Source organism: Haemaphysalis longicornis, unplaced genomic scaffold, assembly GCF_048455015.1.
Source record: "Haemaphysalis longicornis isolate Haplotype H1 unplaced genomic scaffold, Haemaphysalis longicornis Haplotype H1 scaffold_1, whole genome shotgun sequence".
NCBI lineage: Eukaryota > Metazoa > Arthropoda > Arachnida > Ixodida > Ixodidae > Haemaphysalis > Haemaphysalis longicornis.
Window position 1 is genome coordinate 424,595,003 of NW_027526203.1, and position 25,939 is coordinate 424,620,941.

The following is a 25,939-nucleotide window of genomic DNA, read 5'->3' on the forward strand; positions in this document are numbered from 1 at the left end:
GGAGGCATTGAAAGCTAGCTTTGTGTTCAGTTTCACTTTTTTAAAGATTTGGTTCTGCTACGTACCAGAGAGTTCGAAGCCACCAGGCGTGAAGCTCTGTGGGAAGCAACTTTTGACTGTTGATTATACAAATGCCTTGGAGATTTCTACAAAGATACCCCGCTAAGATAATCATTAACGTGAAGTTTCCCTGTATGCGAAATATCGTATTTATAAAACGTTTCAACTGGGTTTCTGAAAGTAGCGCTCACTCCTGAAATTGCTGACAGGCGGCGTTCCTTGTGGTCGCCGTCCACGTATGAGGTTCTGTCAGCTAATTGGCGGCCACGTTGTGACTTCACACGGGTTAAACGTGCATTCCCAACACCTCGAGCACCGCACCTGAAGCGAAGTACATTTCTCAGCTGACATTTTGCACTCGTGATGTAGAGGACACGCTAGTTATGCACTGCTTCTGTTGCTTCGTAATGATTTGTTTCTTTTGACGGTCGAGTGGCGCTTTAGGAGTTATTGGCACGGAATACTGCCAGGAGTAGCCCAATAAGTGTAGCCCAATATTTAGTTATTCACTGGCATGTAGGCCCCAGTCACCCGAAAGGAAAGAGAAGGGAGGGAGGGAGAGCGTGACATTTGCTTCACCATTCCTTGTGAGTTCTCCGTTACAAATTGCCAGCGAAGAGGCAGTCAGTGCAAAGTAGTTGCTGAAGTCGCGCCATGAACAATACGGGTGTAGCATGTTTTAGGGGCGAAGCACCTTAGGGGCTGGGGCTGTCGGCGTCTCATGTAGTCACGGTACTAACACGCCGGGACACTCGTTTTCCAACGCCTCGCACTAGAACGCTTCGTGCTTCAAAGACACGAGACTTTTACTGCAAAGCTGTATACCTCTACCAAAACCGCACCATCGAAACCGCGTCATACATTTATACACTGCATGCTTCGCCCCTCCCCATGTTTCACGTTAGTGGAGATGGCCAGTTCTCTCTCTCTCTCTTTTTTTTTTGTTGCAAATTCTCTTCCATGCTGAGATTGGGCTTGCGTAACGGGTTCGCGCGCGGCCCACCACCGGCTAGCTGTGTAGTAGTGAAATTACGCCCTTTACGCGCGAGGCGGACAATGAGACCGTGGCTAAGCGACAAAACGAGGCTGGCCTGCGGGCGTGCGTGTGTGGTCTGCGTTTTCGTAATAGCCGAGAAAGGTAGAGCATGTTCGCTGGGAGATAGTGTTCGCTGTCACCGGGGCGTGCTGTCACGGTCGGCGGCCGGAGACGGAGCGATAATAGAGAAGGAAGCTCGGGGCAGTGGCTGAAAGCGGCGCCCAATGTGGAGCGCGGGAAGTCGTCAACAGCGGGGGGGTAGAAGCCACCCACACATGCGCCGTGCAGGGAGGAGGGGGCGCCCCGTAAGGGGACCCCCCCGCTGACCCCCCCGCGGCGGGAGAGGAGGCCGGAGCGTGAGCGGCGCTTGCTCTCCTCGGCAGGTCCCGATGCCAGGCCAGACGACTCAGAGTCTTCATGGCAGCGCTCCAGCCGCCGGGACGCCGTGTTGCGAGTCCGGGCGCCCCGTCTTGACCGACCCGATCACGGGCCAGACGGTGTGCTCCTGCCAGTACGACGCGCAGCTGCTCAACTACCAGAGGCTGGCCGCCTCCGGGCTGCCCATCAACATGTACGGGACGGCCGCCGCGTACGCCGGGGACCAGGGCTTCCTGCCCCTCGGCGCCGCCGCCGCCGAGCAGTCCGCTTTCTACTCGCCTTCGGTGAGTCCCACGTGCGCCGCCACTTGGCCGCTCGCCCGCCGGCGCGTGCATGCTGCCCGAGCACGCGGCGCGCGCGTTTGCGCCGCTCGTGCTGCTGCTGCGCCCCCGGTGTGCCCAGTGGCGCCTGCAGCCCACGCGTGTAGTCGCGGCGCCGGTCTGCAGCGGAGCCACTCACTCCGTGCCACGAGGTTTTACGTGACGGAGGGCCACTGCAGTAATGTCGCCGCATGTGGACGCCTAGAGGCTGACCCCAATGTTACACTCGGCGAAAGTTTTCCTTCTTTTTTGCTACTAGGGAAGGGCATTACTCCCCTTTTCCCCCAAGTTCATATTTTATCGGACATTCGTCGGTCCCGTACGAAATGGGGTAATAGACGCTTCTGCGGCTAGTAATAGCTCGGTACATAAATCTAAGAGTAAGGCGCTCGTCTTCTGTCAGTCTGTCGAGTGATAGTTTACATGTCCGTATTACACGTGTAACAGGTTAATTTAATTAAGTGACATCATTTGATCTGGCCAATTTTCGTTACCAGGGCGTCCGCATTTGTAAGATCGTGTCTGTCGGCCCTTAACAGGCTTGGTGGAAATAGCGTCTAAGTGATTGAACGCTTGAGGCACAAGTCCATTCAGGACGCAATGTTCTTACGCAATTTTTTTTTTAGAAAAACAGGCAGACAGGTAGGTCTTTTTTATGTATATGGGAGTTAGCTGCACTATTTTAACTGCACCCGCAAGTGGGGGTCGCATCTACTGCGCTGATTGGGACGAAGAATGTGGGACTACAGTGGTCGGGAGAGCGTGGTGCAAGTTACAACAGCGGGAAAGGGGGAGACAGGATTATTTCTAGATGTCATACCAGGGTGAGACACGAACGTTTCTCGACCGCTCTTCACGCGTAGAGTTCTCCATAACAGACACTGTGTTTTGCGACTCAGGCTGGTGCGCAGTGTTCCTTTACTTCTTTTTTTTTTGTTTTGTTTTTGCCAGAAAATTGTGTTTATTGGCTGTTCCTCCTGATCGTCCATGAGATTGATAATGAGTGGTAAGAGCGGTAAATGAACATTATATTGGAGTCGATTTTGTAGGCGGGGGGGGGGGGGGGGGGGGGGGGAGAGATTGTGCTTTGGGGAGAATCGTTTCGCCACCCCTTGCCCCTTTCATCGTTATTGTAAATACACGCATAGCGATCACAACTTAAGTTGTGCAGTACCGATGGGAGAAGCAGATGGGGTTCTCACTACCCCCCGTGCTACTATTCGTTAAATAACAAGGGTAAACATTTTCGTGTTGTATATCCACGTTTGTATAGCGCTAGCAATCTGTATACGGCTGTACAGACCGGTGGCTTTGTTATGGTGTCTGCAAACTGGTTTTGTTCTCGCACCCAAGCCAGATTTTTGTTCGTGTGCTTTGACTGCGAATATTCGCTCAAGCTTGCCACAAATCAATATCCATACACCGGTGCCCCGTGTCACGTGTCCCTGAGTGAGCGAGTTTATAGCCCTTCCAACAGCTGCCCGTTAAGTGTTTTTGAAGTGTCAACCGCTTGTCGGTTTCAAGAAGCTGACAGGCTTTATGGTTAAATGAAATGCTGGAATGACGTTTGGTTAAGTGAATGAACTTGACAAACTCCTGATCAGTTGGGTGTAAGCTTGGGCGTGTTGGTAATTCATTTTGGAAAAAGGTTCACAGCGCGGGAGACGAGGACGACAAAGAACACACAGCGCTTGTCCTGTGTTCTTCGTCGTCCTTGTCTCCCGCGCTGTGAACCTTTTTCAAAAAAAAAAAAAAAAACTCCGAATCGTTGCTGCATTGTGTAGTTCAACGCATGAATCCTTTATTTCGCTATATAGCCAAGTTAGAAGTCCTATAGTTCATGTTTAATTGTCGGAAAAAAGAGAATATCTAGCGCTCGTAGTGGCTGCGTTGCGAACTACCGCAGTGGCGCCGCGCTGATTTGCAATTTCGTTTGATGCTACCTCAACCATCACAATTTTGATTTTAAACCATTTAATGATAAATATCAAGTTCTTATTTGTTCATGCAGATATTATGCATGACAAACTTCGCTCTGCGATCTGTCGAGAGCGTCGTCATAGCCGGCGTAAGTAAATCACGAGGGTAAAATGGGGCGGAGGAAAGAGATTTTGTGAACGCTCTCCTGGGGAACAGCAAGACCGGTGCTCTTTGCAGCCGAGATGCCGAAACTTTGTCGAGTGCCTTACTGTTACCGCTTCCCTGAACTCTCACTCTCTGTCTGGGAAAACATGAGTGTAAATTGGTGGAAACAATTCAAGACATCGCATATGCATTCTAAACTCTGATATGTCAAGGCATTTGCACGGTGCTGTGCCGTTTTGGACTTACTGCCGTGTGCCGTTAAGGTTGGAATACCGTTTTACTTCTGGAAGAATAACGAAGTGTAATGATTTTTAGTGATAGGAAAGCCACTTGGCTTTGTGTGTGCGTGTGTGTGTGTGTGTGTGTGTGTGTGTGTGTGTGTGTGTGTGTGTGTGTGTGTGTGTGTGTGTGTGAGTGTGTGTGTGTGTGTGTGTGTGTGTGTGTGTGTGTGTGTGTGTGTGTGTGTGTGTGTGTGCGTGTGTGTGGTGCATGGGGGAATAACGTTCGGTGCGTCTTTATTTGTGCCCGGCCTTGTTCATTTCTGAGCCAACGGGTGGGCTTTGTTCAGGAAAATAGACTCGGCCCGGGAGCGCCCACAAAAAAGAAAAAGAAAAGACGTCTCCCCGTCTAGTTAATGGAAGCGAGAACGACGACAACAGGCTCGAGCGGAAGCGTCGGTTACTTGGGGCACGCTCCTGGGGCGCCGCGTCTAAGGAGAAAAACGCACTGGGGAGCGTGCCTTCCTGGTCACGCTGCAGAACGGCGCCTAATCCGAAGATGTCCGGTCAATGCGCAGGTGTCACATGTTAACACGGCTGACCAAAGGTGGCCCCCGGGGCCATTCGGCGTGACAATCGGCTGCGAATGGGGCCGGCCCCTCGTGAAACGCGTAAAATGGTTGTTCACACTTGGGCACGGTTTTTGGGCACAACGCTGGGCGGACAGAGCGAGCGGTCACAAAAGTCGCCATTGTGGCCCTTTGTGCCGCGCGAGCAGGATCATGTCGCGCACAAGTTAAGCCCAGTTGACAGAGATCCCATGGCACCCCTTTGTGGTTTCCTGCGGCCAGATGACAAAGGGTGTAGATGCCGTGGCCAGAAAGAGCCGAGACAAGGAAGAAAGCGGGACACTCTTGTGGCTTTAGGGGTGGAGGGCAACTCACGCTGCCTCTCCAACGCTTTCCGTGGGCAGGGCTCCGCTGGGAGCGTCGCAACCGCTTTCACTCCTGTTTTGGAAACACTAAAGAGCAGCTCCCTGTTTGCCACTAACTTGAGCTACGAAGTCCCCTCTGCCCTTTCCCTTGTGCGCACTAGTTTTTGTGGGGCACGGATGTTGAAGCTGCTCGGCGATCCGTAGAGACGCATTCCTCGACGCGGAACAGCAGGTTGCCCCTTTTGTTAACGGGTGCCGGAAAATTTTGACTGGATTACGCTCCTGCCGAAGGTTTTTCCGAGTGAAAAAGTAAAGCTCGGATGCGTATCGCTCCCGCAACGTGCTAAGTCGCCGTTGTCGTTGAGGCAAAGCTCTAGTTTCTGCCCTCTTTATTTGTCTTCTCCGCGGTGCCTGAACGCGGGCTATGCATTGAGCTTCAAAGTGTAGCTCAGGGTCTTGAAAGAGGCATAGTATAGGCGTGCCCTGCAAGTTCCCATCTGTATCCCCGTGTCTCAGCTACTTACATGCGTCCCGCTTGTGGCACTGCGCTGTTTTCTCCTATTTGTTATTGTGGCGCACCGCTGGCGGCACGTTAAACACCATGATGTGTGGTGTCTACTCAATGTCTATGCGTTGCGCCTTTTTACTCCGTTATCGTCGCTTTCCTCGAAGCCCCCTTTCGGCCTTCTGCCAAGAGTGATGTGTTTTCGCCTCCCAGCTCTGGATTATGTCGACGCGAAACGTCGCGAGGAGCACAGCCGTCGCGATGTTTTGTCTCAGCCGACTTGCTCCGTGTTGTTGGCGGCTGGCGATTAGCGAAAGGTCTCCTTTGTCCACGCCGCAGAAACGCATTGCGGGACGCGAGATGTGGGGACCTTCTCGGCGCCGAAGGATTAGGCCTCGTCCGGCGAGGATTGCGTCGGCCCAGAAGCAACGACATTGCAGACACGTACGCCTTGTAATCCTTCCTGGAAACACGGCTTTCTGGAGCCGAGGGCCGCGATGGCATGGAAATGCCCGGCGCAATCCTCTTTGCCCGGCGTCGTGTCCGACATTGTCGGCGCACTTAGCACTTCTCCAGATAAGGGGCAACGTGATCCATGCCGAGCACGCAACGAGAAGCTGCTCCCCCGCGGCTTGTCGTTGCGCGCGCTCAGCGAAAGCAAACCCGACGCCCGCTGTCGCCAGATGAGAAAATAACAAGTTCCTACTTTTCTTTATCTGAACGCAAGCTCCTCCAGTCTCAGCCGACGTGGCCACCGCGCTGCAGCGTCATCCTCCCTGGGGCCTTCTTTTTTGTCCTCTGCTCTGTTGCGTGCTTGTAGGGGCTATTCGTCATTGGCGACAATTCGGGGATATCTGTCTGGAAGCGAAGGAGCCCGGGAACCCTTCCTCTCACTGGGCACGACGAATCAATTGCACTTCTTGGCCGCGCGTTGAAACATCTAATCGAGGCGTCACAGAGTCGCTCGCAGGAAAGGAAAACAAGGGGCCGGGGTCCATTTAGGCCAATCAATGGAAACGAAACTGCAGCGACCTCCCGCGTTCTTTCCGAGCGCGCAGCCACCTGATTGGTCCTCGAGAGACCTCCGCGCGAGCGTCAGATTGGCGCCGGCGTCGGGCTCGTTGAGTTATTTGAGCCCGCAATCCGTGATGGACGTCCTAGCCCGTCTGGCGGGGCTCAAGGGCCCGCGGGGGTGATTAATTGTCGCCAGTGCGGATCCTGCCAGGACACTTGAACCCTTGCCGAAGCAGTGCGCCGAACTGTTCGGTGAGGCGGGGGGACGATGCGTGCAGGCGCTGCCCACGATCACGCCATGCGCCCGCCGCCGCGAGCTTTGGGAGATGCGCGCGAGACACAAATAACCCGCGACGCGCGCCTACAAAGACAAGGCGCTCGTACTTCACGACTCGTGTCAGTTACGGCGGGAACGATAAAGATAGCGTTGAATGCGGCCCCCTCCCCCTCACTGTTCTTCACTTTTCGCGATGGCGAAGAAGGCTCGGGCGTGCCGTTTATTTGCCAGTTCGTGACAATTACGCCGAGCCGTAAAGAAATTTTCCAGCTAGCGTGCTGCCCGACCGAGTGCCACCGCGCCGTCTATTTCAAAGGAACAGCAAGGTAACGACCTGCATTCGAGTGCGACTGCCGGCAAGTTGCGAGTGGCTTGTTTGCCGCCTGCTGCCGTGCGCGGCCGCTGGCACCAGCAAGCCTTGGCCAAACGACGGTCCCGTTTTCTTTCTCCGGAGAGCCGCGCGGAGGAGCCCAAAGGAGGCCTGGCCACTTCAAATTCAGACTACGTCACTTCCGACGCCGATATCTGACTTTCCCTTTCGCCTCGGACAGCGGCGTCTCATTTCCGGGCGGTCGGAACAGCCCGCCAAGAATAACAGCGCGCGCTATAATCTCGGCCAGTGTCGCACACGCTGTCGGTGCTCTGCTTTGGGCCGATAGAGCCCTCCGGGAGGCGCCGGGGACGCTGATGTGTGTCATTGTTTAGCCGTGCCTGGGTGACCGTCTGTTGCGCCACCCACCGGCGGGCTGAATGGGGCGGAAGACGCGCCCCATACAAACTGCCTGATTAGGCGGCGCTATCGAGCCCTGACCACCCTTTCGGCCGCCCGGATGGGAAGCAAGATAAAAGCGCGCCGAATAAGAAGGGCGTTTCAATTAAGATGTGCTCGCCGCATTCGGGAGTCATTCGGGCTCCTATCGCGCCTTCGCCCCTGGCTGGCTGCTGACACTCGAGGCCCTGCCACGTGCCTCCTCGGGGCGCGCTTGTTGCGCCATAATGGCCGCCGGGGGCCCACCCCGCCGCCGAGATATGGGCTTCGCGTGTGGACCCCAGGTTTTTGTGCTCACTTGAACCTCCTCCCGGCTGCATGTGGCCGCCCGGAGGAGGAGGTAATAATCGCTTCGATAGGAGTTCCCCACGACCGTTTTCAAAGTGTCCCACCACATCCAACACGTTGTGAGGCCAATGAGATTGCGCGGCTTTAAAACAATTGCACGGTCACGTCCCGTATTGCGCAACGGTGAGGATGAGCCGTGTCATCTCTCTTCGTGACACTTGGGCGTTTCTCGGCTGCGGGTTGCTTTGTCCGGGAATATGCGCCACCGTTCTTTCGCAATGAGGTGCACCGTGCACGCTGTTCGCCCTTCCTTCTACTTAATCTGTACTCGAAAATTACACTGAAAACCGCATGAAAAGTGCGCTGTAATTTAGTAAGCCCGCTCGAGCGGTGCGTACGTATTGAATGTGTACGCGCCACGTGTCACTTGCGCAGTCTGACCCATGCACTGACATCAACGGTGACACGTCGCGTGCGATAAGTGCCCTCGATTGAAGTCGTATTTTACATCTTTAGAAGTGTAGCTATCGCATTCCGGTTAAGGCCTTGCTGCGCGGGCAGGGAGACTATACATTTTTTTCGTCGTTAGGTTTATTTTGTAAACTCTTATCAGCAACCTATACCGCACGGCGAGCCAGTTACTTGACCGGACTATGTAGCCCCACGCGAGAGATTAAATCGCGATTCGTAGCGAAATTGCTTGATTCTATATAAGTTGCAACGACCTGGGCCTTAGAGGACGCAGTGTTGCGCGTGGTGTCCGCTGCGGACACGCGCATCTGGACACTTCCGTTGTTTTATCTTCGTGACAGCAGGGATCCCAGAAAATGCCCTGTATCGTCGGTCGTATCCGGACCGCGGTGTAAAAAATAAGGAATAACATATTGCAGACTCTACGTGAATTTTCAGGGAGCAGTCAAGAACACAGAGAAATAACATGCAGTAAATAGAGTTTTAGGACATCCCTTGCTGCGGTTATACTTCGAATAAAATTTCTTAGGCGGAATGGTTTAGAAAGCCGAACAAGGATGTGTTAACGCTGAAGGCAGCTGCTCTGGAATCTTGGAATTCAATTTCCCACCCGGCCTCACTCAAACTCGTAAAGTGAGGTTGAGGTCAAAGAAGTCGGCCTCGAAATAGGTCGCAACATCTGACCTCACCTCAACCTCACTTTCTGCGCTGAGAGGGGGGTCGTGAGGCTTCCCAAGTGTACTCTTCAAGCTAAAAGTCCCATAGCCAGACCTGCAGGGAGGATTAAAAAAAAAAGAGAGAGAGAGAGAGAGACGAAAGCTAAGACAGCTCCTTTCACGGGGTATATAGAAGGGAAAATGAATCGGCTCCCGCTCCCGTTCGCCGTATCACACTGCACCGCGTCGATGCGCGGTTTGAAGTTACACACACAGGCGCCGCCGGCGTAGCACGCCGTGAAGCAAGGCCGCAAACGCGACAGAAAAGTAAGAAGAAAAAAAAAACGCGAGCGGGAGAGAAGAAGAAAAATCGCTGCTAGTCGCTCTATCTTGCTCTTTGCTCCAGTTGACCGCTAGAAATCCAATATGAGAGGAATCCAGATTTGCTCGTCTTGTCGCGTACGCTCGGTGGCCGAAATGTCGCCTGCCGGGCGGATGCAGAGTCCGTCGATTCAGCAGCTAGACCAAAGATACACGCCACCCACCGTCACTTCTTCGTTCGCCTTATTTTTCTGCCTCTTTTTTTTTTTTCTCTTTCCTCTCCGCGTGCAAGCGATACGTTCACGTTCGTTTTTCTTATTTTGCGCTGAGACTGCTCTTTTCGTTTTTTTTTTGTTTGTTTTTCGTGCGTGTCGGTTTCAGTGCGCTGACGTGGCGTGCGCCTGGTGATTGAAGCTCTTTTCTGCGCCCGCTTCTGGCGGTGAGACACGAATCTTGAGCGCGGACATTTCGGAGGGTACATGGTTACGCTCGCGAAAAACGCAACGCCGGCGATAGGCTCCGCTCCATGGTTGCCAATGTTGCAACTTGCAGCTCTTAAGCGAGAAGCCTTACGGAACGTTCCCGTTCTTTCATCGTGCAGTAGTGAACACGAAAGTGGCAGATTTATTCTTAGCCTTTACGCTTTTATTGCGTCACAGGAAAGCTGGGAAACCGTTATTTTAGATTTATTATCGATTCCGACTCGAAACGGCAGGCCCCGGGTGCACGCTAAGCGCATATACCTTAAGTGCTGGCATTGGTGCATAGGCCGACCTTTTCCCCGTATGCGTTGTTTCGCTTCTTCAGCCTCACAGCACACACCGAAAAGAAAATAAATTACAATTACGCCAACCTGTTGCAGTAACCCAGCGACAACTGTTCGTCCGCCCTGGCAATGAGCTGCCTTTGTGCGTCTTGCTCGAGCCTATGCAGCTTCGCGGGTTCGATATGCCTAGGGATCGTCGCGCTTCTTGAACGGCGCCATTCTTCACTGCATACAACACTTCAGCGCATGTGGTTGAAGTCGCTTCATCGAGCACGGGAGGAGGTGGAGCTAGCCGTTCTCTCCTCCGGTGCCGTGCTCGCACCTGCGTGCGTTGCTATGCCAACCCTGTCCGGCGCCTGTTGGGCTTTCACTCCACCGCATCGGCGCTTCGCTCCATCCACCCCCCCCCCCCCCCCCCCAACCCTTTCTCAAGTCACTTTCGGCGGCACTTGTGACTTCATGCTCAACGCGCTGGGCAAATAGTAAAGTACCCTATATGTATAAACTATTAACACAAAGAAATCGAAAGAAAAACGCCGCAGATAAGTGTTTTGTTTACGCTTTCAGGAGCTCCTGTTTGAGATACTGGCCCGTAGTATTAAAGCGAAGCTTCCTATGCTTCACTTGTGTCCTCGTTTTGCCAAAACTCGCTGCAGGAAAGCCAACTTGCACAATGGGTTTCCAGAAAGGCACATCAAGCGCCCCCCAAAAGAAAACGCTTCCCGTGGTGAAAACCGTATACCTGGGTCCCTCGCCTTATGAAGCCGACGTGTATCCGTTTGCGCTATTCCGGCACGGTCGAAGCAGTTTGGATTTTGGACTTTAACTTTGACTCTGGTTGCATGGGACAATGCTTCGCGTTTTAACCATTTAAGAAAGGGGCTTTGGTTTATTGTAGGGCGCGCTGGAAGGCCATATGTATGGCAACAACTGATAATTAGCAGTGCGCACAAGTATTTGTTAAAGTGTTAAATATTAGTACGAATTTCATGAGCGTGAATCGCGTGGAGTGCCTAGATTTAAGAACTACGGAGTTTTTTTATTGTTGCTGTGCGAGCTGCTATAGAAAAGACTGCATGGGAACGCTCCCAACGAAGTTTTGGTGCCTCTTTTGCGGCGAGTAAAGACAAGTTTGAAGTGAGTTTTTCGTTTATTAATTTGGTCTACCAAATTGCACCTGTGCACCGGCGCACAGGTGGTTGTCAATTTAGTTCACAGCGTCGCATGATGAGCGCGACGTCCCGACGTTCAGCAGTGCGGGACACTGCATAATTTTCACTCTACCAATTGTTATGCATCTCCTCTCGTTAATCGACCGCGCATATCTGCGCGCGTCCGTTAAACCAAGGCCGCACTATCGGGCGCGATCCGCGGTGCGAAATGGCGTCGTTGCCGGGCTTCGTTCGCACTCGCTGCGAATCCAGCACGGCGTAATCGAGCTTGCTTAATAGAGCTGGCGCCATGCTGACAGCTGCGTCGTCGGCGGAACTATCTCGGTACATCGTCTCCGGGGATGTCCGTGCGAGGTTCGTTCGTCTCTGAATGCCGCCGCTTGCAGTCAGTGCGTATCTTCAGACGTCGGGCGCGCTCATGGTCACATCCCGTGCCTTAACGTGTACAGACATGGGCAACTGAAATGAGAACGCGAAAATGTAAATCAGAACACGCAAAATCAAAGAATGTGGATAGCGGAGATAAAATAATGGCTCGCTAGTGGCATATTTGGAAAGACACGTTTTCAATATTTGTTATTGTAATAAAGCCACGCAACAGTTTCCCCTGCACGAAAAGAAATCGCGCTATTCGTGTGTTCTGGTTAATATTTTCGTGTTCGTATTTCATTTGTCCATGACCGTACGTTTACGGAAGCAGTATTTCGTAACAGATCGATTTCATTGACAGGGCTGTGCTCGCTTCATAATCGCAGTACCGTGCGTCTACACTAGCGATTATGATTTTCAGAGAGCATGGGTCCGCAATATATATCTGTAAGCAATTGGCTGTGGTGGGCAAACAGAAGACAAAATTTTTAACAAGAGAACAGCCTCAGCTCGGCGCCAGGGTTTCGACAAGAGGACTTGTCTTCGTCAGGGCAAAGACGAGTCTTCTGAAGTCGTGGATGGATAAGTCCTCTTGTCGAAACGTTGGCACCGCTCCGCTCCCTTATTCGTATGTGTAAGTTCGGGGTACTTAAAGCTCCGCAGAGCCACCGTGGCCTCTTCCCGATTTCATTTCATTTGGTTTTAATTTTTTGATGGAGGGCTCAAGTGGGTCGGTGAGGCGCTGCAGCAATGCTCTGGACTAGGTTTTGCCCTTTTTCAACGTTGTGGGAATTGGCGCTTTTTGCACTTCATTTGTACCGCGGTTGGAAATCTCAGCGTAGGAACGCCCGGTGCCAATAAGCCACCTTGCCGAATCAATGTTTGTGAAGCGGGTGCAATATGAGGCAAATAAAAACAAACAAGTGGTGTATGCCTTATAGTTACACTTTTGCGATGGCCGTGAAACTGGATTGTGATTTTGCTCGTTTGAATGGCGCGGGTAACCGCTGCGTTTTTCGCGACGTGTCTCGACTCACGGCGGTGTAATAAGTCCTAGCGGTAAGTGAATTTACGCGTTACAAACCTGAATGTAGGGATAAAGGAACAGCCATTTTTCGCTTGTTCAGTTTGATAAGCGCCAGAATGCGTAAAATACTTCGGGCCCTCTAAAGCCCCGGAATACATGGCGTAGCCTATGTCTTCAAGGTTCAAGAACTGCGTCATGGTGTCTTGGTATTAAAGACGCGACAGTGTGTCACGATTCCCTAGTGAAGGCCACGCTGTAAGATGTGGACAAGGGTGGCAGGAAATGAGTTGTCTACGAATCTTCCCAATGATTGAAATCGCTTGTTCGGAACGACAACGCGTAAGGAACCCTGCCCAGCTATATAAACGAACGTAATAATGGGCCGTATTCTTCACAGCGGTGGAGTCATTTTAAAATGACGCTGCAATTGGATTGCGAAATGCAGGGGTTTCTTGATTCGGGCGTCCTGCAAGCATGCGAGAGCCCCAAGAAAATGCAGAGCTACAACGACGGTTCGAAGCGCTGCTAGGTTTACAGAATTCGGCCCATTTTAGTCTTAAATAGGCTCGCATATCGCAATTAGTATACCGAAACAATTAGTATACAATCTTCTCGATTTCATTTGTATTTCCTCAACAGCTTTACCCAGAAACCTAGCCGTGCCAGGCAAACTTGCGTTGTATGATTGTATCCGACCGGGAGTCGAATTCTTGGTCCACACGAGCAAGGGGGATTGCACGTACAGTAGAACAGATGTAGAGAGGCCGAGGAAAAAGCCCTTGCGGGCACCTGGAGGCTTTGGACGCATGGCATCCGTTAGAACCTTCCTGCCAGGCAGCGCCATTAATCCGGATTCTGAGATCGAACAGATGATCAGACCCACCGGCGGCGTCGTCGGCGAGCGCCTGGCGTGGCGGCGTGCGTTGAAGGGGCCCGCCCCGCATCCTCTCGCCAAAGGGGGGACGCTCCGACCCGGCGAACCCTTTTCCCGCGGCCATAAAAAGGGAGCGAGGTGCGAGGACCAAGGGCAATTTCCTAGGCGCGGAGAGTAGCCATTAGAGATGCATCCCGGCAGCCACTCGGGATCTCGGTGGAGGAGATGAACTCTTTTCAATTGGGGCGTCTCCGACGGCGCACGAGGCCCCGCGCACGGCTTCACCCCCTTGGCCCACGAGAGTGGCGCCGATGAAAGGTACAAGCTGGGGCCCAAGGTGACGGCTTCCCGCCGCTGATAAAAGCCGCGCCGTTGCGCCTCATAATAGCACTACGCCGGCACGCCTCGGCCGGGCCAAGGAGGCGCTGGGGGAAAAGCAAATCAAAGAGCGCACGGGCCAGAATGCGGGGCCATAGAAGACGAGAAGCGCGGCCCCATTTGCATAATCCCCAGTGGAGCGCGCGACAGAATTAACATTTTATGACAGGGTCCCCGAAAAGCAGGCCGACTCTGTGTAAGCACTCGACGGCTCGAGGCAGCTGCAGGGCGACGCCGTGTTGAGATCGCTTCGAACATGGCCGCTGCCGCGTTTACACGGATGCGACCCCAACGGGTTGAGCGCGGCGGAGCCGATTCGGCAGCATCTTGGCGGCTACCCTTCGGCTTCCTTTCCACTGGTCAACCACTGCTCTAAAGGCTGTGGCGCCATGATTCATCCTGCCCAATTCCTGAACTTGTTACGCTTTCACGTATGCGTCCATGGGCCCTAAAATCCTAATAATCTTCACGACTGTTACGCGTGCGGCATGGGCATGCGTATGCGTGTGAGCGTTTTACACACTGTTGCCATTTTGACCCTTTTAATGAGATTCCAATGGAGTCCAATTTCGTGATGCTCATGCAGGACGGCTCTTGGCGAACCCCGTCCTCTGCGATGCTTCCCGCCTCGGTACAGTCCTATGGGGATGTCGTCTAACGCCAGGGTTTCCCGCAAGAATATTTCCTTTTTTGAATAGGCACATCGTGGAAACGGGACTTGCTTTCTAAGCGGCAATGACAAGCCTGGCCCTCGCTCCTTGACCTTAGAAATCAAGGCTCGTTCCTGCGCCCAGCCGGCAAAACGACTGCCGCATCTTTGTGGGAGCAGTAAGGAAGACGAATAGGGTAGCTTTATCGCGAACCGGGCGGACCGCACCGAATCGCGGTTCCGGCGTCTTCTCGGACGTACGCGGGGGATTATTAATATAAACACTCCGGACAGCCAAAGACACCGCTCCGGCGTGTAGCGTATCGCTCATTGAAATAATACAGACTTTAGGTTTGGAGCTGCGGATTTTTATTGCTTCTATACTTCACTTGCACGGAAGAAGTTCTTGTTTTGTTGTTGTTTTAGGATAGATCAGAAATTAATGTTTCTCTTTGTCTCACGAGTCAGGTAGGAACATCGCATCGATTAGGGAAATCGCGGCAGTTGTCAGCCCCGATCTCTGGCATCGGCGATTGGACGGCGAGTCCAGTACGTGTACGTAGGTTTTTTTTTTTTTTTTTTTTCGCGATAAAATAATTTGGAGTGCCCTTTTGCGTTTACTTCGACGCCGTTTGCATTAGTGTCGCATCTTCGTGCGTTGTCTGCTTCGGCGGAATGCGCCGTGGTGTTCTTACGTTTTCCAAAAAGCGAGATTGATGATGGTGGCGCTGCGAGCAAGTCTGTGTATACGCGCGTTACTTTATCCGTTCAAAAAGAAGGGGGCTCGCCGCTTGCCGAGGCCAAGGTATAGATAGATAAACCTTGCGTTTTAGGGCTGATGGAGCGTTCCACAGTGGTAGGGTGTCTTGTATACGATGGATTGCTCGGTGACACAGGCCCAGCATCAAAAAGATCCAAAATGTGCGCGAAGGTGCGCACAACCACTTATCAGGTTCGCGCTCTCCAACGATGCTAGCTGCACCACAGCTCGGCGAAAGGTGAGCAAAATAAAAGCCAAACACTTTTATTTTGATCGCTCCAGTCTTTGTGCTAAGCTTGCCAAAACAATGGAATGCAAAAAGACGAACTTTGGTGAAACGTTCAATCAAATCAAAGGACAAAGGAAAGCCACGTCGTTCCTGTGTGCCCGAAATTTAGCAGTGTTGTGGTCATGTGTCCGTGTGCTATATAGCATTTGGCAAGGTACGCAAGAAATGGTCCGCATAGGTAGCGCAGAGTAGTGGGAATCGGCTGCTTTAACAGTTTTCTCAAAAAAAAAAAGAGAGAGAGAATGCGAGCATTTTCGCGGGGAAACACTCAACTTGGTCGTTCCTTGATCCCATCAACATTTATTGCGCAGTCAGTCTGCTGCGGGCTTGTTCCTTGTCAGGCGTGTAGGCGCGTTGGCACGGACGGGCAGTGCAGCGCGTACGTGCCGGCCTGCCTTCGCGTGTGCATTTGATGGGGGACCGGCCGCCATCAGATTATATTCGCTGTGACTGGGCGGCGCCTTTTCAGACATGGGCTTCTGCACTAGAGCCGCATAAAGAGCGACACCGTACGTGAGCAGCTTGACTCATTTCATTTCGCTAACAATGCTGGCGTGCCTTGTGGCGCCCTCCGCGTCTGCCTACATAGATGCCCCCGATGCCAATCTCGCCGGAAAACCGTCATTTTTATGCGTTGTGCAGCTTCGGCCTCCCGCCTATCTGGCCATCCGACATCGCTCGACACCCGGCGTGTACAGCAGCCTGTCCTTTGACGGGTGGCGAGGCCACCGGCGCCGGTATGAACGCCCTTGCGCGCCGCTGCTTGGATCGAGGCACTGCTGCATATATCGGGGCGACACTGTTGGTTCGAATACCAAACATGAAACGAGGGGGGGCGTAAGCCAAAGGAACAAGGGGAGTCACCTGAAACCTGCGTGAAAACATTATTAGGCATTAAAAATTATATATATATATATATATATATATATATATATATATATATAATTTCCGTATATATATATATATATATATATATATATATATATATATATATATATATATATATATATATATATATATATATATATATATATATATATATATATATATATATATATATATATATATATACACGGTCTTCTTCACCCCGGGTAGTCCGAGTGGCGCTGGCTACCACCCCCAAGCACAGGAAACCAAATACCTTAACATAAATACCCCAGAAAGTGAAGGAGAAAACCGCCCGGCCGGTAGCGTAGTGGTTATCGCACCAAACCGGTATTCTGGAGGTCGTGGGTTCGGATCCCACCTGGCGGGCGTTTTTGCTCCACTTGGGAAAATGGTAGACTCGCAGATATCTTCCAGAGTAAGGCTTCTAGCTGCGCGTCCCATGATGCATACACGTTCGGTGGAGTAGTGGTGAGCGTTTGAAGCTTTCGAAATAAACTCACTAGCACTGCGGTGAGTTTCGTTGCTGCCGCAAGATGCCATACATACTCCGCTATACATTTCGCATACGGAATAAAACTTGTCAGTGAACCATAAACCCCTCGGGTGGACGTGTGAATCACGCATGTCCGCTTGACTGGTACACAAGTCGCCTTTGCGATGAAATCTCGACGCCAAAATAAGAAACCCTTCTTTTTTTTTTTTTTTTTTTGCCTCGCTTTTTCTGCCTCCGATTTTTCCTCGCTGCTGAGTTTAGGCCACTACACGGCGGTTGCTGACACCACATGGTGCTCGGCTCACTTGAAATTCAGTCGTCGTGGCGAACGCCTACAGGTATATGAGAGACCTTTCGCACCAACCGTGCAACATCTTGCCAGAATCGACATACCATTTAAATTTAGGACGCTCGAAGATAGGTTCAACGAAGAAAAAATCTTGAGGGATGTTCCATAGTTTACTGCGGCGACAAACAGAAGCTTTGGTATCTCGGTGCTGGGCCTTTGCTGCGTTGTATTGAACATGTTTCCTTTATTTTCCTTCCTTCGTTCGTTCCTTGCTTCCTTCCTTCCTTGCTTCTTCTTTCTTTCTTTCTTTCTTTCTTTCTTTCTTTCTTTTTTCTTTCCTTTTTTTTCCTTTCTTTCTTTCTTTCTTTCTTTCTTTCTTTCTTTCTTTCTTTCTTTCTTTTTTTTCTCTGTTTACAAGTTGCGGCGCACTGTGACCCTGTTTGCCATTCATGTGGAATTCTCGCTGCTGTCAGTTTCCGCAGCATAGCTTCAAAGCAGAAAATGGAATTATTGACATAAAAAAAAAAAAAAAAACGAAACGCAAATTTCTCTCCACAATTTTTTTCCCGAGAGAAAAAAGCAGAGGAAATTATGCCCACCACGACGCCTATTGCTTGACCCTCATGCATACTGTACACACCGAACGTTTTCGCATCATGCTTACAACACAGGCTGCCTTTGCGACTCGCGTTACGTCGTCAAAAAAAAAAAAAAAAAAGGAGCCCTTATCTTTCTTCTGCTTTCATATAAATTCTTAGCATTTCACGAACGTGTGCGTCGTTCCTTCGTACCACGCTGTGGTTTGCAAGCGCGCATTCTGTTTTGCCATTGAGATTGACATCTTGTTCAAGCTGGACGGGCCAGAAGCTCGGCCGTGCGTGATGTAAAAGAACCAACGGTGACGGCCTGGGAACGCACTGGAGGAGGTGCTCGGTGTTGTTTGCCTGAACGGGGTCAGCTCTTGTCTGCGGTCAGCCGTTGGTCGGCCAGTTGGTGTCCGATCGATGGCCGTGTCGAACAAGGGCCAGCTCGCTCCGTCCTCTGCCGCGGGGCACTGGAGATGAATCTGTGCCTGCTCCGCCCATCCGCTGTTCGGACATCGCAAGTGGCCCTTCCCTTTGAGAGCACGGGGCGCGTTTTTTTACTCTTCGCTCATGGTGGCGACAGCCTTCTTTTCTGGGAAAGGTTAGGAAAAGCGAGTTTTGGTAAGGCTATGAACGCAACGGCACGCAAGTCCTGATCTTCCTGTTTCCAGGAAGTCTGTCGGCAGTCATGGCGCTATGGTCATTGCATGATTAAACTAGGGTGTTTGTTCGGAACGCCCGTCTTAGGGGCTTCCGAATATATATATTTTCAGTGATGTCTGATGAATCATGACGGACATACGGTAAGGTCTTCCATGCAGAAACTAAACCTGTGACTTCAAATACATCAGGGTAGGCTCTAAGTATCCTGTCCCCACTGACTAACGCGGGGGGGGGGGGGGGGGGGGGAGGGGGGGGGGCAAGTCGTTGACTCTTCTGTTCATCAAGTAGAATAGTGAAAATTATTTTTTCTTTCACAAGCGACCCACTAAGCTTACGAGGCATCGACGCCCGCTTCCACAACGACCATCACCCTTGTTGCGACGCACGTGCAGAAAGACAAAAAGGGACAACCAAAAGTTTTGTAGAGAGCACCGCCTGCATCGGTGTCTTCTTTATTTTCTCCCCTTAACCTGGTATTCGCTTCAATATTTATTCTTTCGGATAACCTCCGGAATAACTCTTGCATACGCAACGGCACTATAAAGTCGCGCCAGTGCCGACTCTATCACATGCCACATGCTGGCAAATTGTAGTTTGTCTCATAAAAATTGCAGTTTTTCTCATTAGAAAGATGGCTTATGAGCATTGTTTTTCTTAGATTCCGAAAAAAAAACAAAAAGAAATATGAATTGTGCATTTCACTTCAGCACGGCGATTTTCGCTGAATTGTCTCGGGGCTTGTGCAGCAACGTAGGGGATCTTTAGTTATTCGTAAGGTGTAAACGCACTGAGTATGCGGGCGTGTACAGCAAGTTCAACTTTCGGGGGCTTGCTCTTTAGCCACTGCGTGCAGCGTGGAAGTCAGGAAGGAGTACGCTTCGCGAGAGACCACCCTGGTTCCTACGCTTGGCAGAAAGAAAGTAGGGAGAAGAAAAAACGGAGGACGAGGAAGGAATTCGTTCACGTAGACTGATTAGCCCTAAGCACACGATGTGACAGGTCGGTGTACGCAGCCGATAAACTGGACCCGAACCAGATAAACCCGTCTATGTGCACCGCCAAAATTATGAACTACCTACCTGCGCAGGCCCTGGCTTATTCTTCCGCGCACGCTCCTATTACGTCCTTGTCGGGTTTTTTTCTTATTATGATTTTCCTCGCGTTTCGCTACCGACTTCCCGGAGATCTGGGAATTGGGTAGCGATCGAGCTTGTCCATAACCGACCTGGCAACATTACAGAAACGGGCGCCTCCGACTAACGCACGATAGAGCATGATGGATCACGCGGTTCCCGATGATGCGACGAACAGGTTTTCGTTCGCGGGGTCGCCGCGTATCTCACACTGGGTCACCCCTGCTTGTTTTGTGCTCTGAGCCGAGCGACGTGGGTTGCGACACACCCGCATCTTGTGGAGTTTAAAGACGCACTGCTACTGCTTCGGCCGCCGTCAGAAGGGTATGCGCGCGGCTCTCGCATTCGGGAAGCGGGCTCGCATTCGACATGTGTACACCGGCGGCATTGGCTCTCCCGATAAGAGTGACCTCGCGGGTCAGAAACTTTGTTGCAGCGTTCCTTCAGGTGACAGTGAGCGCAGGTAATCCAAGGCATGACTTTTGTCAGATAGAAGATATCAATTTGCATACTCTTATAAGTCTCCGTGGACCTGCTTCACCGCAACGCCCTTGAGTGACCAATCATTCATATCGAACGACCAAAGTAGGCCAATGACGGGCCCAGAAGAGGATATACGGCACGAGAAATGTGGTCAGCGCTGCGGCATTACCCGATGCAAGAGTAAGTTTTTATATTGCCGCACGGCACGCAGCGCGGACCGCACTTTTCAGTCAAGTTATATTTCTCGCATTGCTATTCGTCAAATTTTCTTCCCTAGAAGCAACGAGTGGCGATGCATTGATTGCTGTAAAAGCAGACTCACGCAACCTTTTTAAAGTCTTTGTGATTGAGACTGGCCCGCGAAGCGTAAAGCAATATTTTGCGGAATAGGAAACAGAGTCATTAACACAAATATACGCTCTGGAAGTTAGGCGACTAGAAATCATTCCACCATTACGCAAACGCTTCATCTACAACTGCCGAGGCTCCCTGTGTTTCCCTAGTGTAAATCTGGGCCCGGATCTACAAAAAAGAGAGGTTTATGATTGGCCTGCGCCTCGACTATCATCTCGCTTTTTGCGGCAGATCATAAACGGCTTTACGATATTTTGCGTGAGGACAGCCTTTAATCCGGGCTCTAATACTTTTGCAAAAGTATCAGACCCAGGATATAAGGTATAATATACCTTAGAATATAAAGTATAAGGTATATATATATATATATATATATATATATATATATATATATATATATATATATATATATATATATATATATATATATATATATTATATTTTATTATATAAGGTAAGGAAACGAATATAAGGTATACAAAAAGTGTGTAAGACATGGCTAGGGATTTGTATTCATTTTGAGGTATATGTTTATCGATTCACGTTCATGGCAACATAAATAAATAAATAAATAAATAAATAAATAAATAAATAAATAATTCAACAGACGTGCGAGGGCTCGTGTGCGCATAGCTATAGGCGGCATTCCACCAGCTGCATGGTTATTACGCGACCGATTGTGTCACTTTGACTCGCCTCTGTTTTCTCTTCCCCGTGACCCTCTTTGCTGCGTGGAATCCGCCATTGTTGTCATTGGAGGGATGGCGGGACGGGGCTTGGACAGTGCAACGTGCGTCCGCAGTTTCGGATTTTTCCGCTAGTTCTTAGTTCCCGCTGTTTCGAGCCACCATCAAAGATATCGCTTGCTTTCTGCGCAAGACGGAGTTTTTCTCCATTATGGCTGATTGATTGATTGAGTGATTGATTAAGTGTAGGCTTTAACGCGCCGACGCTACACAGGCGATGAGGCGCGCCATAGTGTAGGGCTCCGGATTAATTTTGACCACTTGAGATCTCTAACGTGCGCCGAAATCTCGAACACACGGGCGTTTTTGCTTTTCGCCTCTATCAGAAAAGCGGCCGCCGCGGTCGGGAGTCGAACCCGCGTCCTTGTGCTCAGCAGTAAAACGCCATAGCCACTGAGCCACCGCGGCGGGTTATGTCCATTATGGCTTGGCCAAGTTACATGCACATAAGTAAAACTTCGGTTCAACGATCTTGAAGTGGCCTCGAGAAAATGCTTTTAACTCGCTGAACCGAAGTGAACTCTAACTCAATTGGGTTGTCACGAAGTCGTTACGAGGGCGCGAATATGAACCTTATGACAACTTTTTTTTACTCTCGTATTTTGAACTACAAAGTGGCGTCGATAGGTGGCGTGGGAACCTTGTAACCTCTAATCCTCTCATTACAAACAGTACTTTTTAGCACCCTTCACTTCGTGCGTGAAATAAAAAAAAACCACACACCTTCCTTTGTCAGCCAAGAAAACGGCTCACCTTGATCGCTCAGCGTGTGTGCACGCGTGAAAGTAAATATTCTTAGTTCATTTATGGCTGTTAAGAATCTACTGTGTGTGTGCATGTGTTGACGTGGTGCACGGGCTTTGACAGCGCACACTACGACAGCGCGCCTAGATACTTTCACACATAGCATTGATGATGGGAGGAGAAGACCACTTGCTTCGATCATGCGACTTCGAACATACGGCGCGGCCAGAACCCTCTTGAGCGGCTGTTGACGGCTGCGGCGACTGACTCATTGCCTCTCCGGCTATTCAACAATGCTTTTGTTTGTATGCGCTTGACTCTGGCGTCCCTTGGACCCCTCCTTTTCCCCTCTGTCCTTCTCAGCGTACACCGGCTCCTATCACGGGACTTGTGGAGAGTGCTTCGTGTATTTGTAGTTTTCGGTGCCGTGCGAAATGTGCCGGAAGGCTGTGGACCATTTGGACTTCTTTATATAAAAAGGGGCTTTCGACGAGCATCGCATCGCGGGCTCTTCTGAGAGCGTTGCTCTGCCCGTTCGATGTCATGCCGTAGGCACTACAGGGCGCTGCTGCTGTATCATCGCTGTTCCCTTCTCGCCATGCATCAAACAAGTTGTGTTTCGCTCTTGGCTCTAAATCGACGTTCGGAAGGGAGGCAACTCCCTCGCAAGCCGCTTGCCCACCACGCTACCACGGCATTGACGGAGGTTGGTTCTGGGACGCCTTCGCCAGTCTAAAAGGGCACAGACAATAGAATTGGGTAGTGGCACAGAATATGTACAAACCTGCCGTAGAAAACGACCGTAAGAGTGAAACATAGACTGTTATGAGCTTAATTGAAGAGCTATTTACTTCGCCTTTGGTGGCGTTGTCATTGTGGTTACTACCAACAGATTTCTTTCAAGTGCAAGTAATGTCCATGCAAGTGAGGTTTTACTGCATTTGGTATTTCTCTCAGTACCCAAATCGTTTATTGCTCGGGTTAAGACTTCTGACATACGTCTGTTTAAGAAAACCAGGCTTGCAATTACTGGGAAAGAACATTTGAACCGCAGGGGGCGCACAATGATCTATACTTGGGAATACAGGAAGCCAATTTCTGCGGTTTGTGTAAGTGAGATCAACGTCACCACGTTTTTCCAGCGCCTAAAAAAGAGAACTCGATGCACCCCAGGTGCGCCTTGAGCGCGAAAACAAACATCGATGACAACAGCAGCAAACAAAAAGCACGTGGCTGGGATGACACCGCTGTGCCTCGTGAGGAGCCAAGCTGCAAACTGAAGCTAGGCTTCCTGTATTTTAAGGTTGCATAATGCCTTACAATAATTGCTCGCTGCCGTGCTCAGCCGTCGAATAAATGGACGTACTCGTGAACCTCACACAGTGCTTTTAAAAGGTTTCCTGCCCGTGACACCCAATGCATTGCTGTAGTTTAATGAACGGCGTAATGATATATTATGCCGTTGACATTTCCAATCTTGAACGAACTCTGAACTTGACATTTCTAAGTGATATGTACTTTTATGCGTTTCTTATCTGTAGAATAATTCTGAACGCCCTTCATGCTGCCCGCGAAATGTTCTAGGTTTCTTTATGCTCGCGTTGTGATCATTAGCATCACTTAGAATGGCGTCAAATTCCCGGGAGCGAGTGAGACGTCCTGGCAATATTCCCAAGTCTTCGACCGTGAGAGTGTCCGCGTTGGCCGTCCGATCCTGATTGCTGCCTCATGAGTAGTTGAAAAATCCCATGAGCACGCGCAGTGCTTTTCTGACAAACGCGCAGTCGCTCGTGGCGTCCCCGCTAGTTGCCCGGAGCCGTTGTGGGCCCAACGCGTGCAGGCCCCGAGAAGAGCGTGTACTGCGCTCGACACGGCAGGCAAGCCCGCTTCCTGGCAGATGCTCCTTGCGTACCGCGATTGTCACTCGGGTCGGTTTGCACTTGCGACGTGGGAGGGAAGCCCGGGAGAGCGCGAGTGCGGCCACCGAGGGGCCACTCGACCTTATCGTCAGAAACAGGTTGCCCTTTATTTTTACGTCCGTCAGCGTACTCTGCTGCTCATTGCTTCGCCGGAGACGAGAGCCTTCGACTAATGGACTCGGCGATAAGGGCGACAGCAAGAAATCTTTTAAGCGGAATAAACGAGAAACAGCGGGTAAACGAGCGAGTGACAAAATGGAGAAAGAAAGACCTGGAAAGAAAAAGAAAGAAGCCGTGCAAAAAACAAGCGGGCGTGGCGAGTGGAGGGGAGGACGGAAACGTCCTGTTTACGGCGTTTCACTCCAGAACTGCCGAAGCCGAACGCGAGGCATACGAATGGTGCATTATGAAAGCCCGACCGGCCTGGGGGTTCATGCCAGGGCGATCCGCGGAGCGCTCTTTCCGATTTCTCGGTTTGCCATTTGGACAATTTAGCGATAGCCGCTATCGCAGTCACGGCCTGGCCGCCGAAGAGCGCCTTCTGCATTGCGGACACTAAGATCGCTGTTCGCACCGTTGTCGCCGGCTCGCAAGTGTCTGCGGTGTCCGGGAGGGGGAGGGCCTTCTTGAGTGCGCCCCCTCACTACCTGCGCAGGCGCGTCTTTTGGTCCATTTCCATGCTGTAAATTATTTCCCCTGGATTTTCTGCGTGTTACGCCTGCCGGCTCGAAAGTTTCAGGGGAGCTGTTACGTCATCTCCTTTAAGGGAAAGAGTCTCAGTGCAATTATTTATGCGCCCCCGATTGTCTAAAGTTCTCGTTTCACCCGCACTGGCGGCGAAGTGGTATTCATCAAGGTGTTGGGCTTGGTTACTAGAATTGAAAATCACAAGAGGAAGATGTTAGTTGCAGTTATCTGGGTGCCTCTAGCGCGAGTGCAGGCGAAGCACCGAATACACGCCCGAATTGAACGAGCGTTTAATGGTCGACCTTTTTCTTTTTTTCTTTTTTTTTTGTCGTGAAAGTTATTAGGCTGAGAGATAGCGACTTGCAGGAGAGAAACATAGATACTCCTTTATCTGGCCGGTCGCACATCTATTAAATTAAGCGAGGTACTTTGTGATGTTCATTTGACTGAATAAAAATGTCCAGCGTAAAACTCTCCGAGCGTTGTCGATTTTTTTGAGGTGTCGACAATATTCTAGGATTATATTTCGTTTAACCAACAGGAACACAAGGCTACGCACACATATACGACACAATCAGCGCATATTCGTGCGCCAGGTTGGGGTATAAAATAACCTTAAGCTCTCCTACTCATTTCGTTGCGACGTTATATCGTTCTCACATGACAACTTCTCATTTTTCTTGGCCACCGGTTATCCTTTCGTGATTTACTACTTGCCAACTTCGTGCCGCGCAACTAATCTGTATGCTGCACCAGCGGATCTGCTGAACGGTTTTTTTGCGCAAGCAACTATCGGGTGACGGGAATATATTAATATCTATAAGGCCGGGCTCTTTCTCGTTCAAACTTTGTTTGCTCAACGGGGATAATTTGGAGCTCGATAGCGATCGCGGATGACCTTCAGAGTACGACGAAGAGCTTAAGACCGGCGGCGTCATATGGCGTGTACGCTACGAACACGACCGATGTCAACTGATTTGCAAGTTTGAAAAATGTGCTTGGCATCGTCTCCGCGTGTGTTTCTGCCGCAGTTACATTCACGCCTCCGCTTTGCCTTTCGCCGTCCCCCTCCTCTTGTTCGGCAATGCCGTCGGCGTTTGGGTTGTGCGGAGTGCAACCCAAACGAGGGAATACAGTAACTAGGCTAACCATGCAATCAGTCGCACGAAAGCTATCATAGAAACCAAAATTGGAGACGGATGGCTCGCCTAGGTGGCTCCCTTTTCCGTCATGTATTATTGTTATTCAGCGCGAGCGTGAGCGCATAGCGGACACTTTGCACAAGAATGAGAGCATAAAAGAAAAGGGTCTCCATTATCGCGTGTAAAAAATTATAACCC

At 50.8% G+C, this 25,939-nt stretch overlaps 1 protein-coding gene across 2 annotated transcripts in view; it reads left to right on the forward strand.

The window, feature by feature from the left end:
• Positions 1-25,939, forward strand: part of LOC144155679 (uncharacterized) — a 150,138-nt gene that overhangs the window by 80,728 nt on the left and 43,471 nt on the right. For both annotated transcript variants that reach the window (XM_077687275.1, XM_077687276.1), the window contains exon 3: positions 1,480-1,758. In XM_077687275.1, coding sequence (XP_077543401.1) covers positions 1,486-1,758 — 273 coding nt within the window. In that variant the 5' untranslated portion in view covers positions 1,480-1,485. The remainder of the gene's footprint in view (positions 1-1,479; positions 1,759-25,939) is intronic.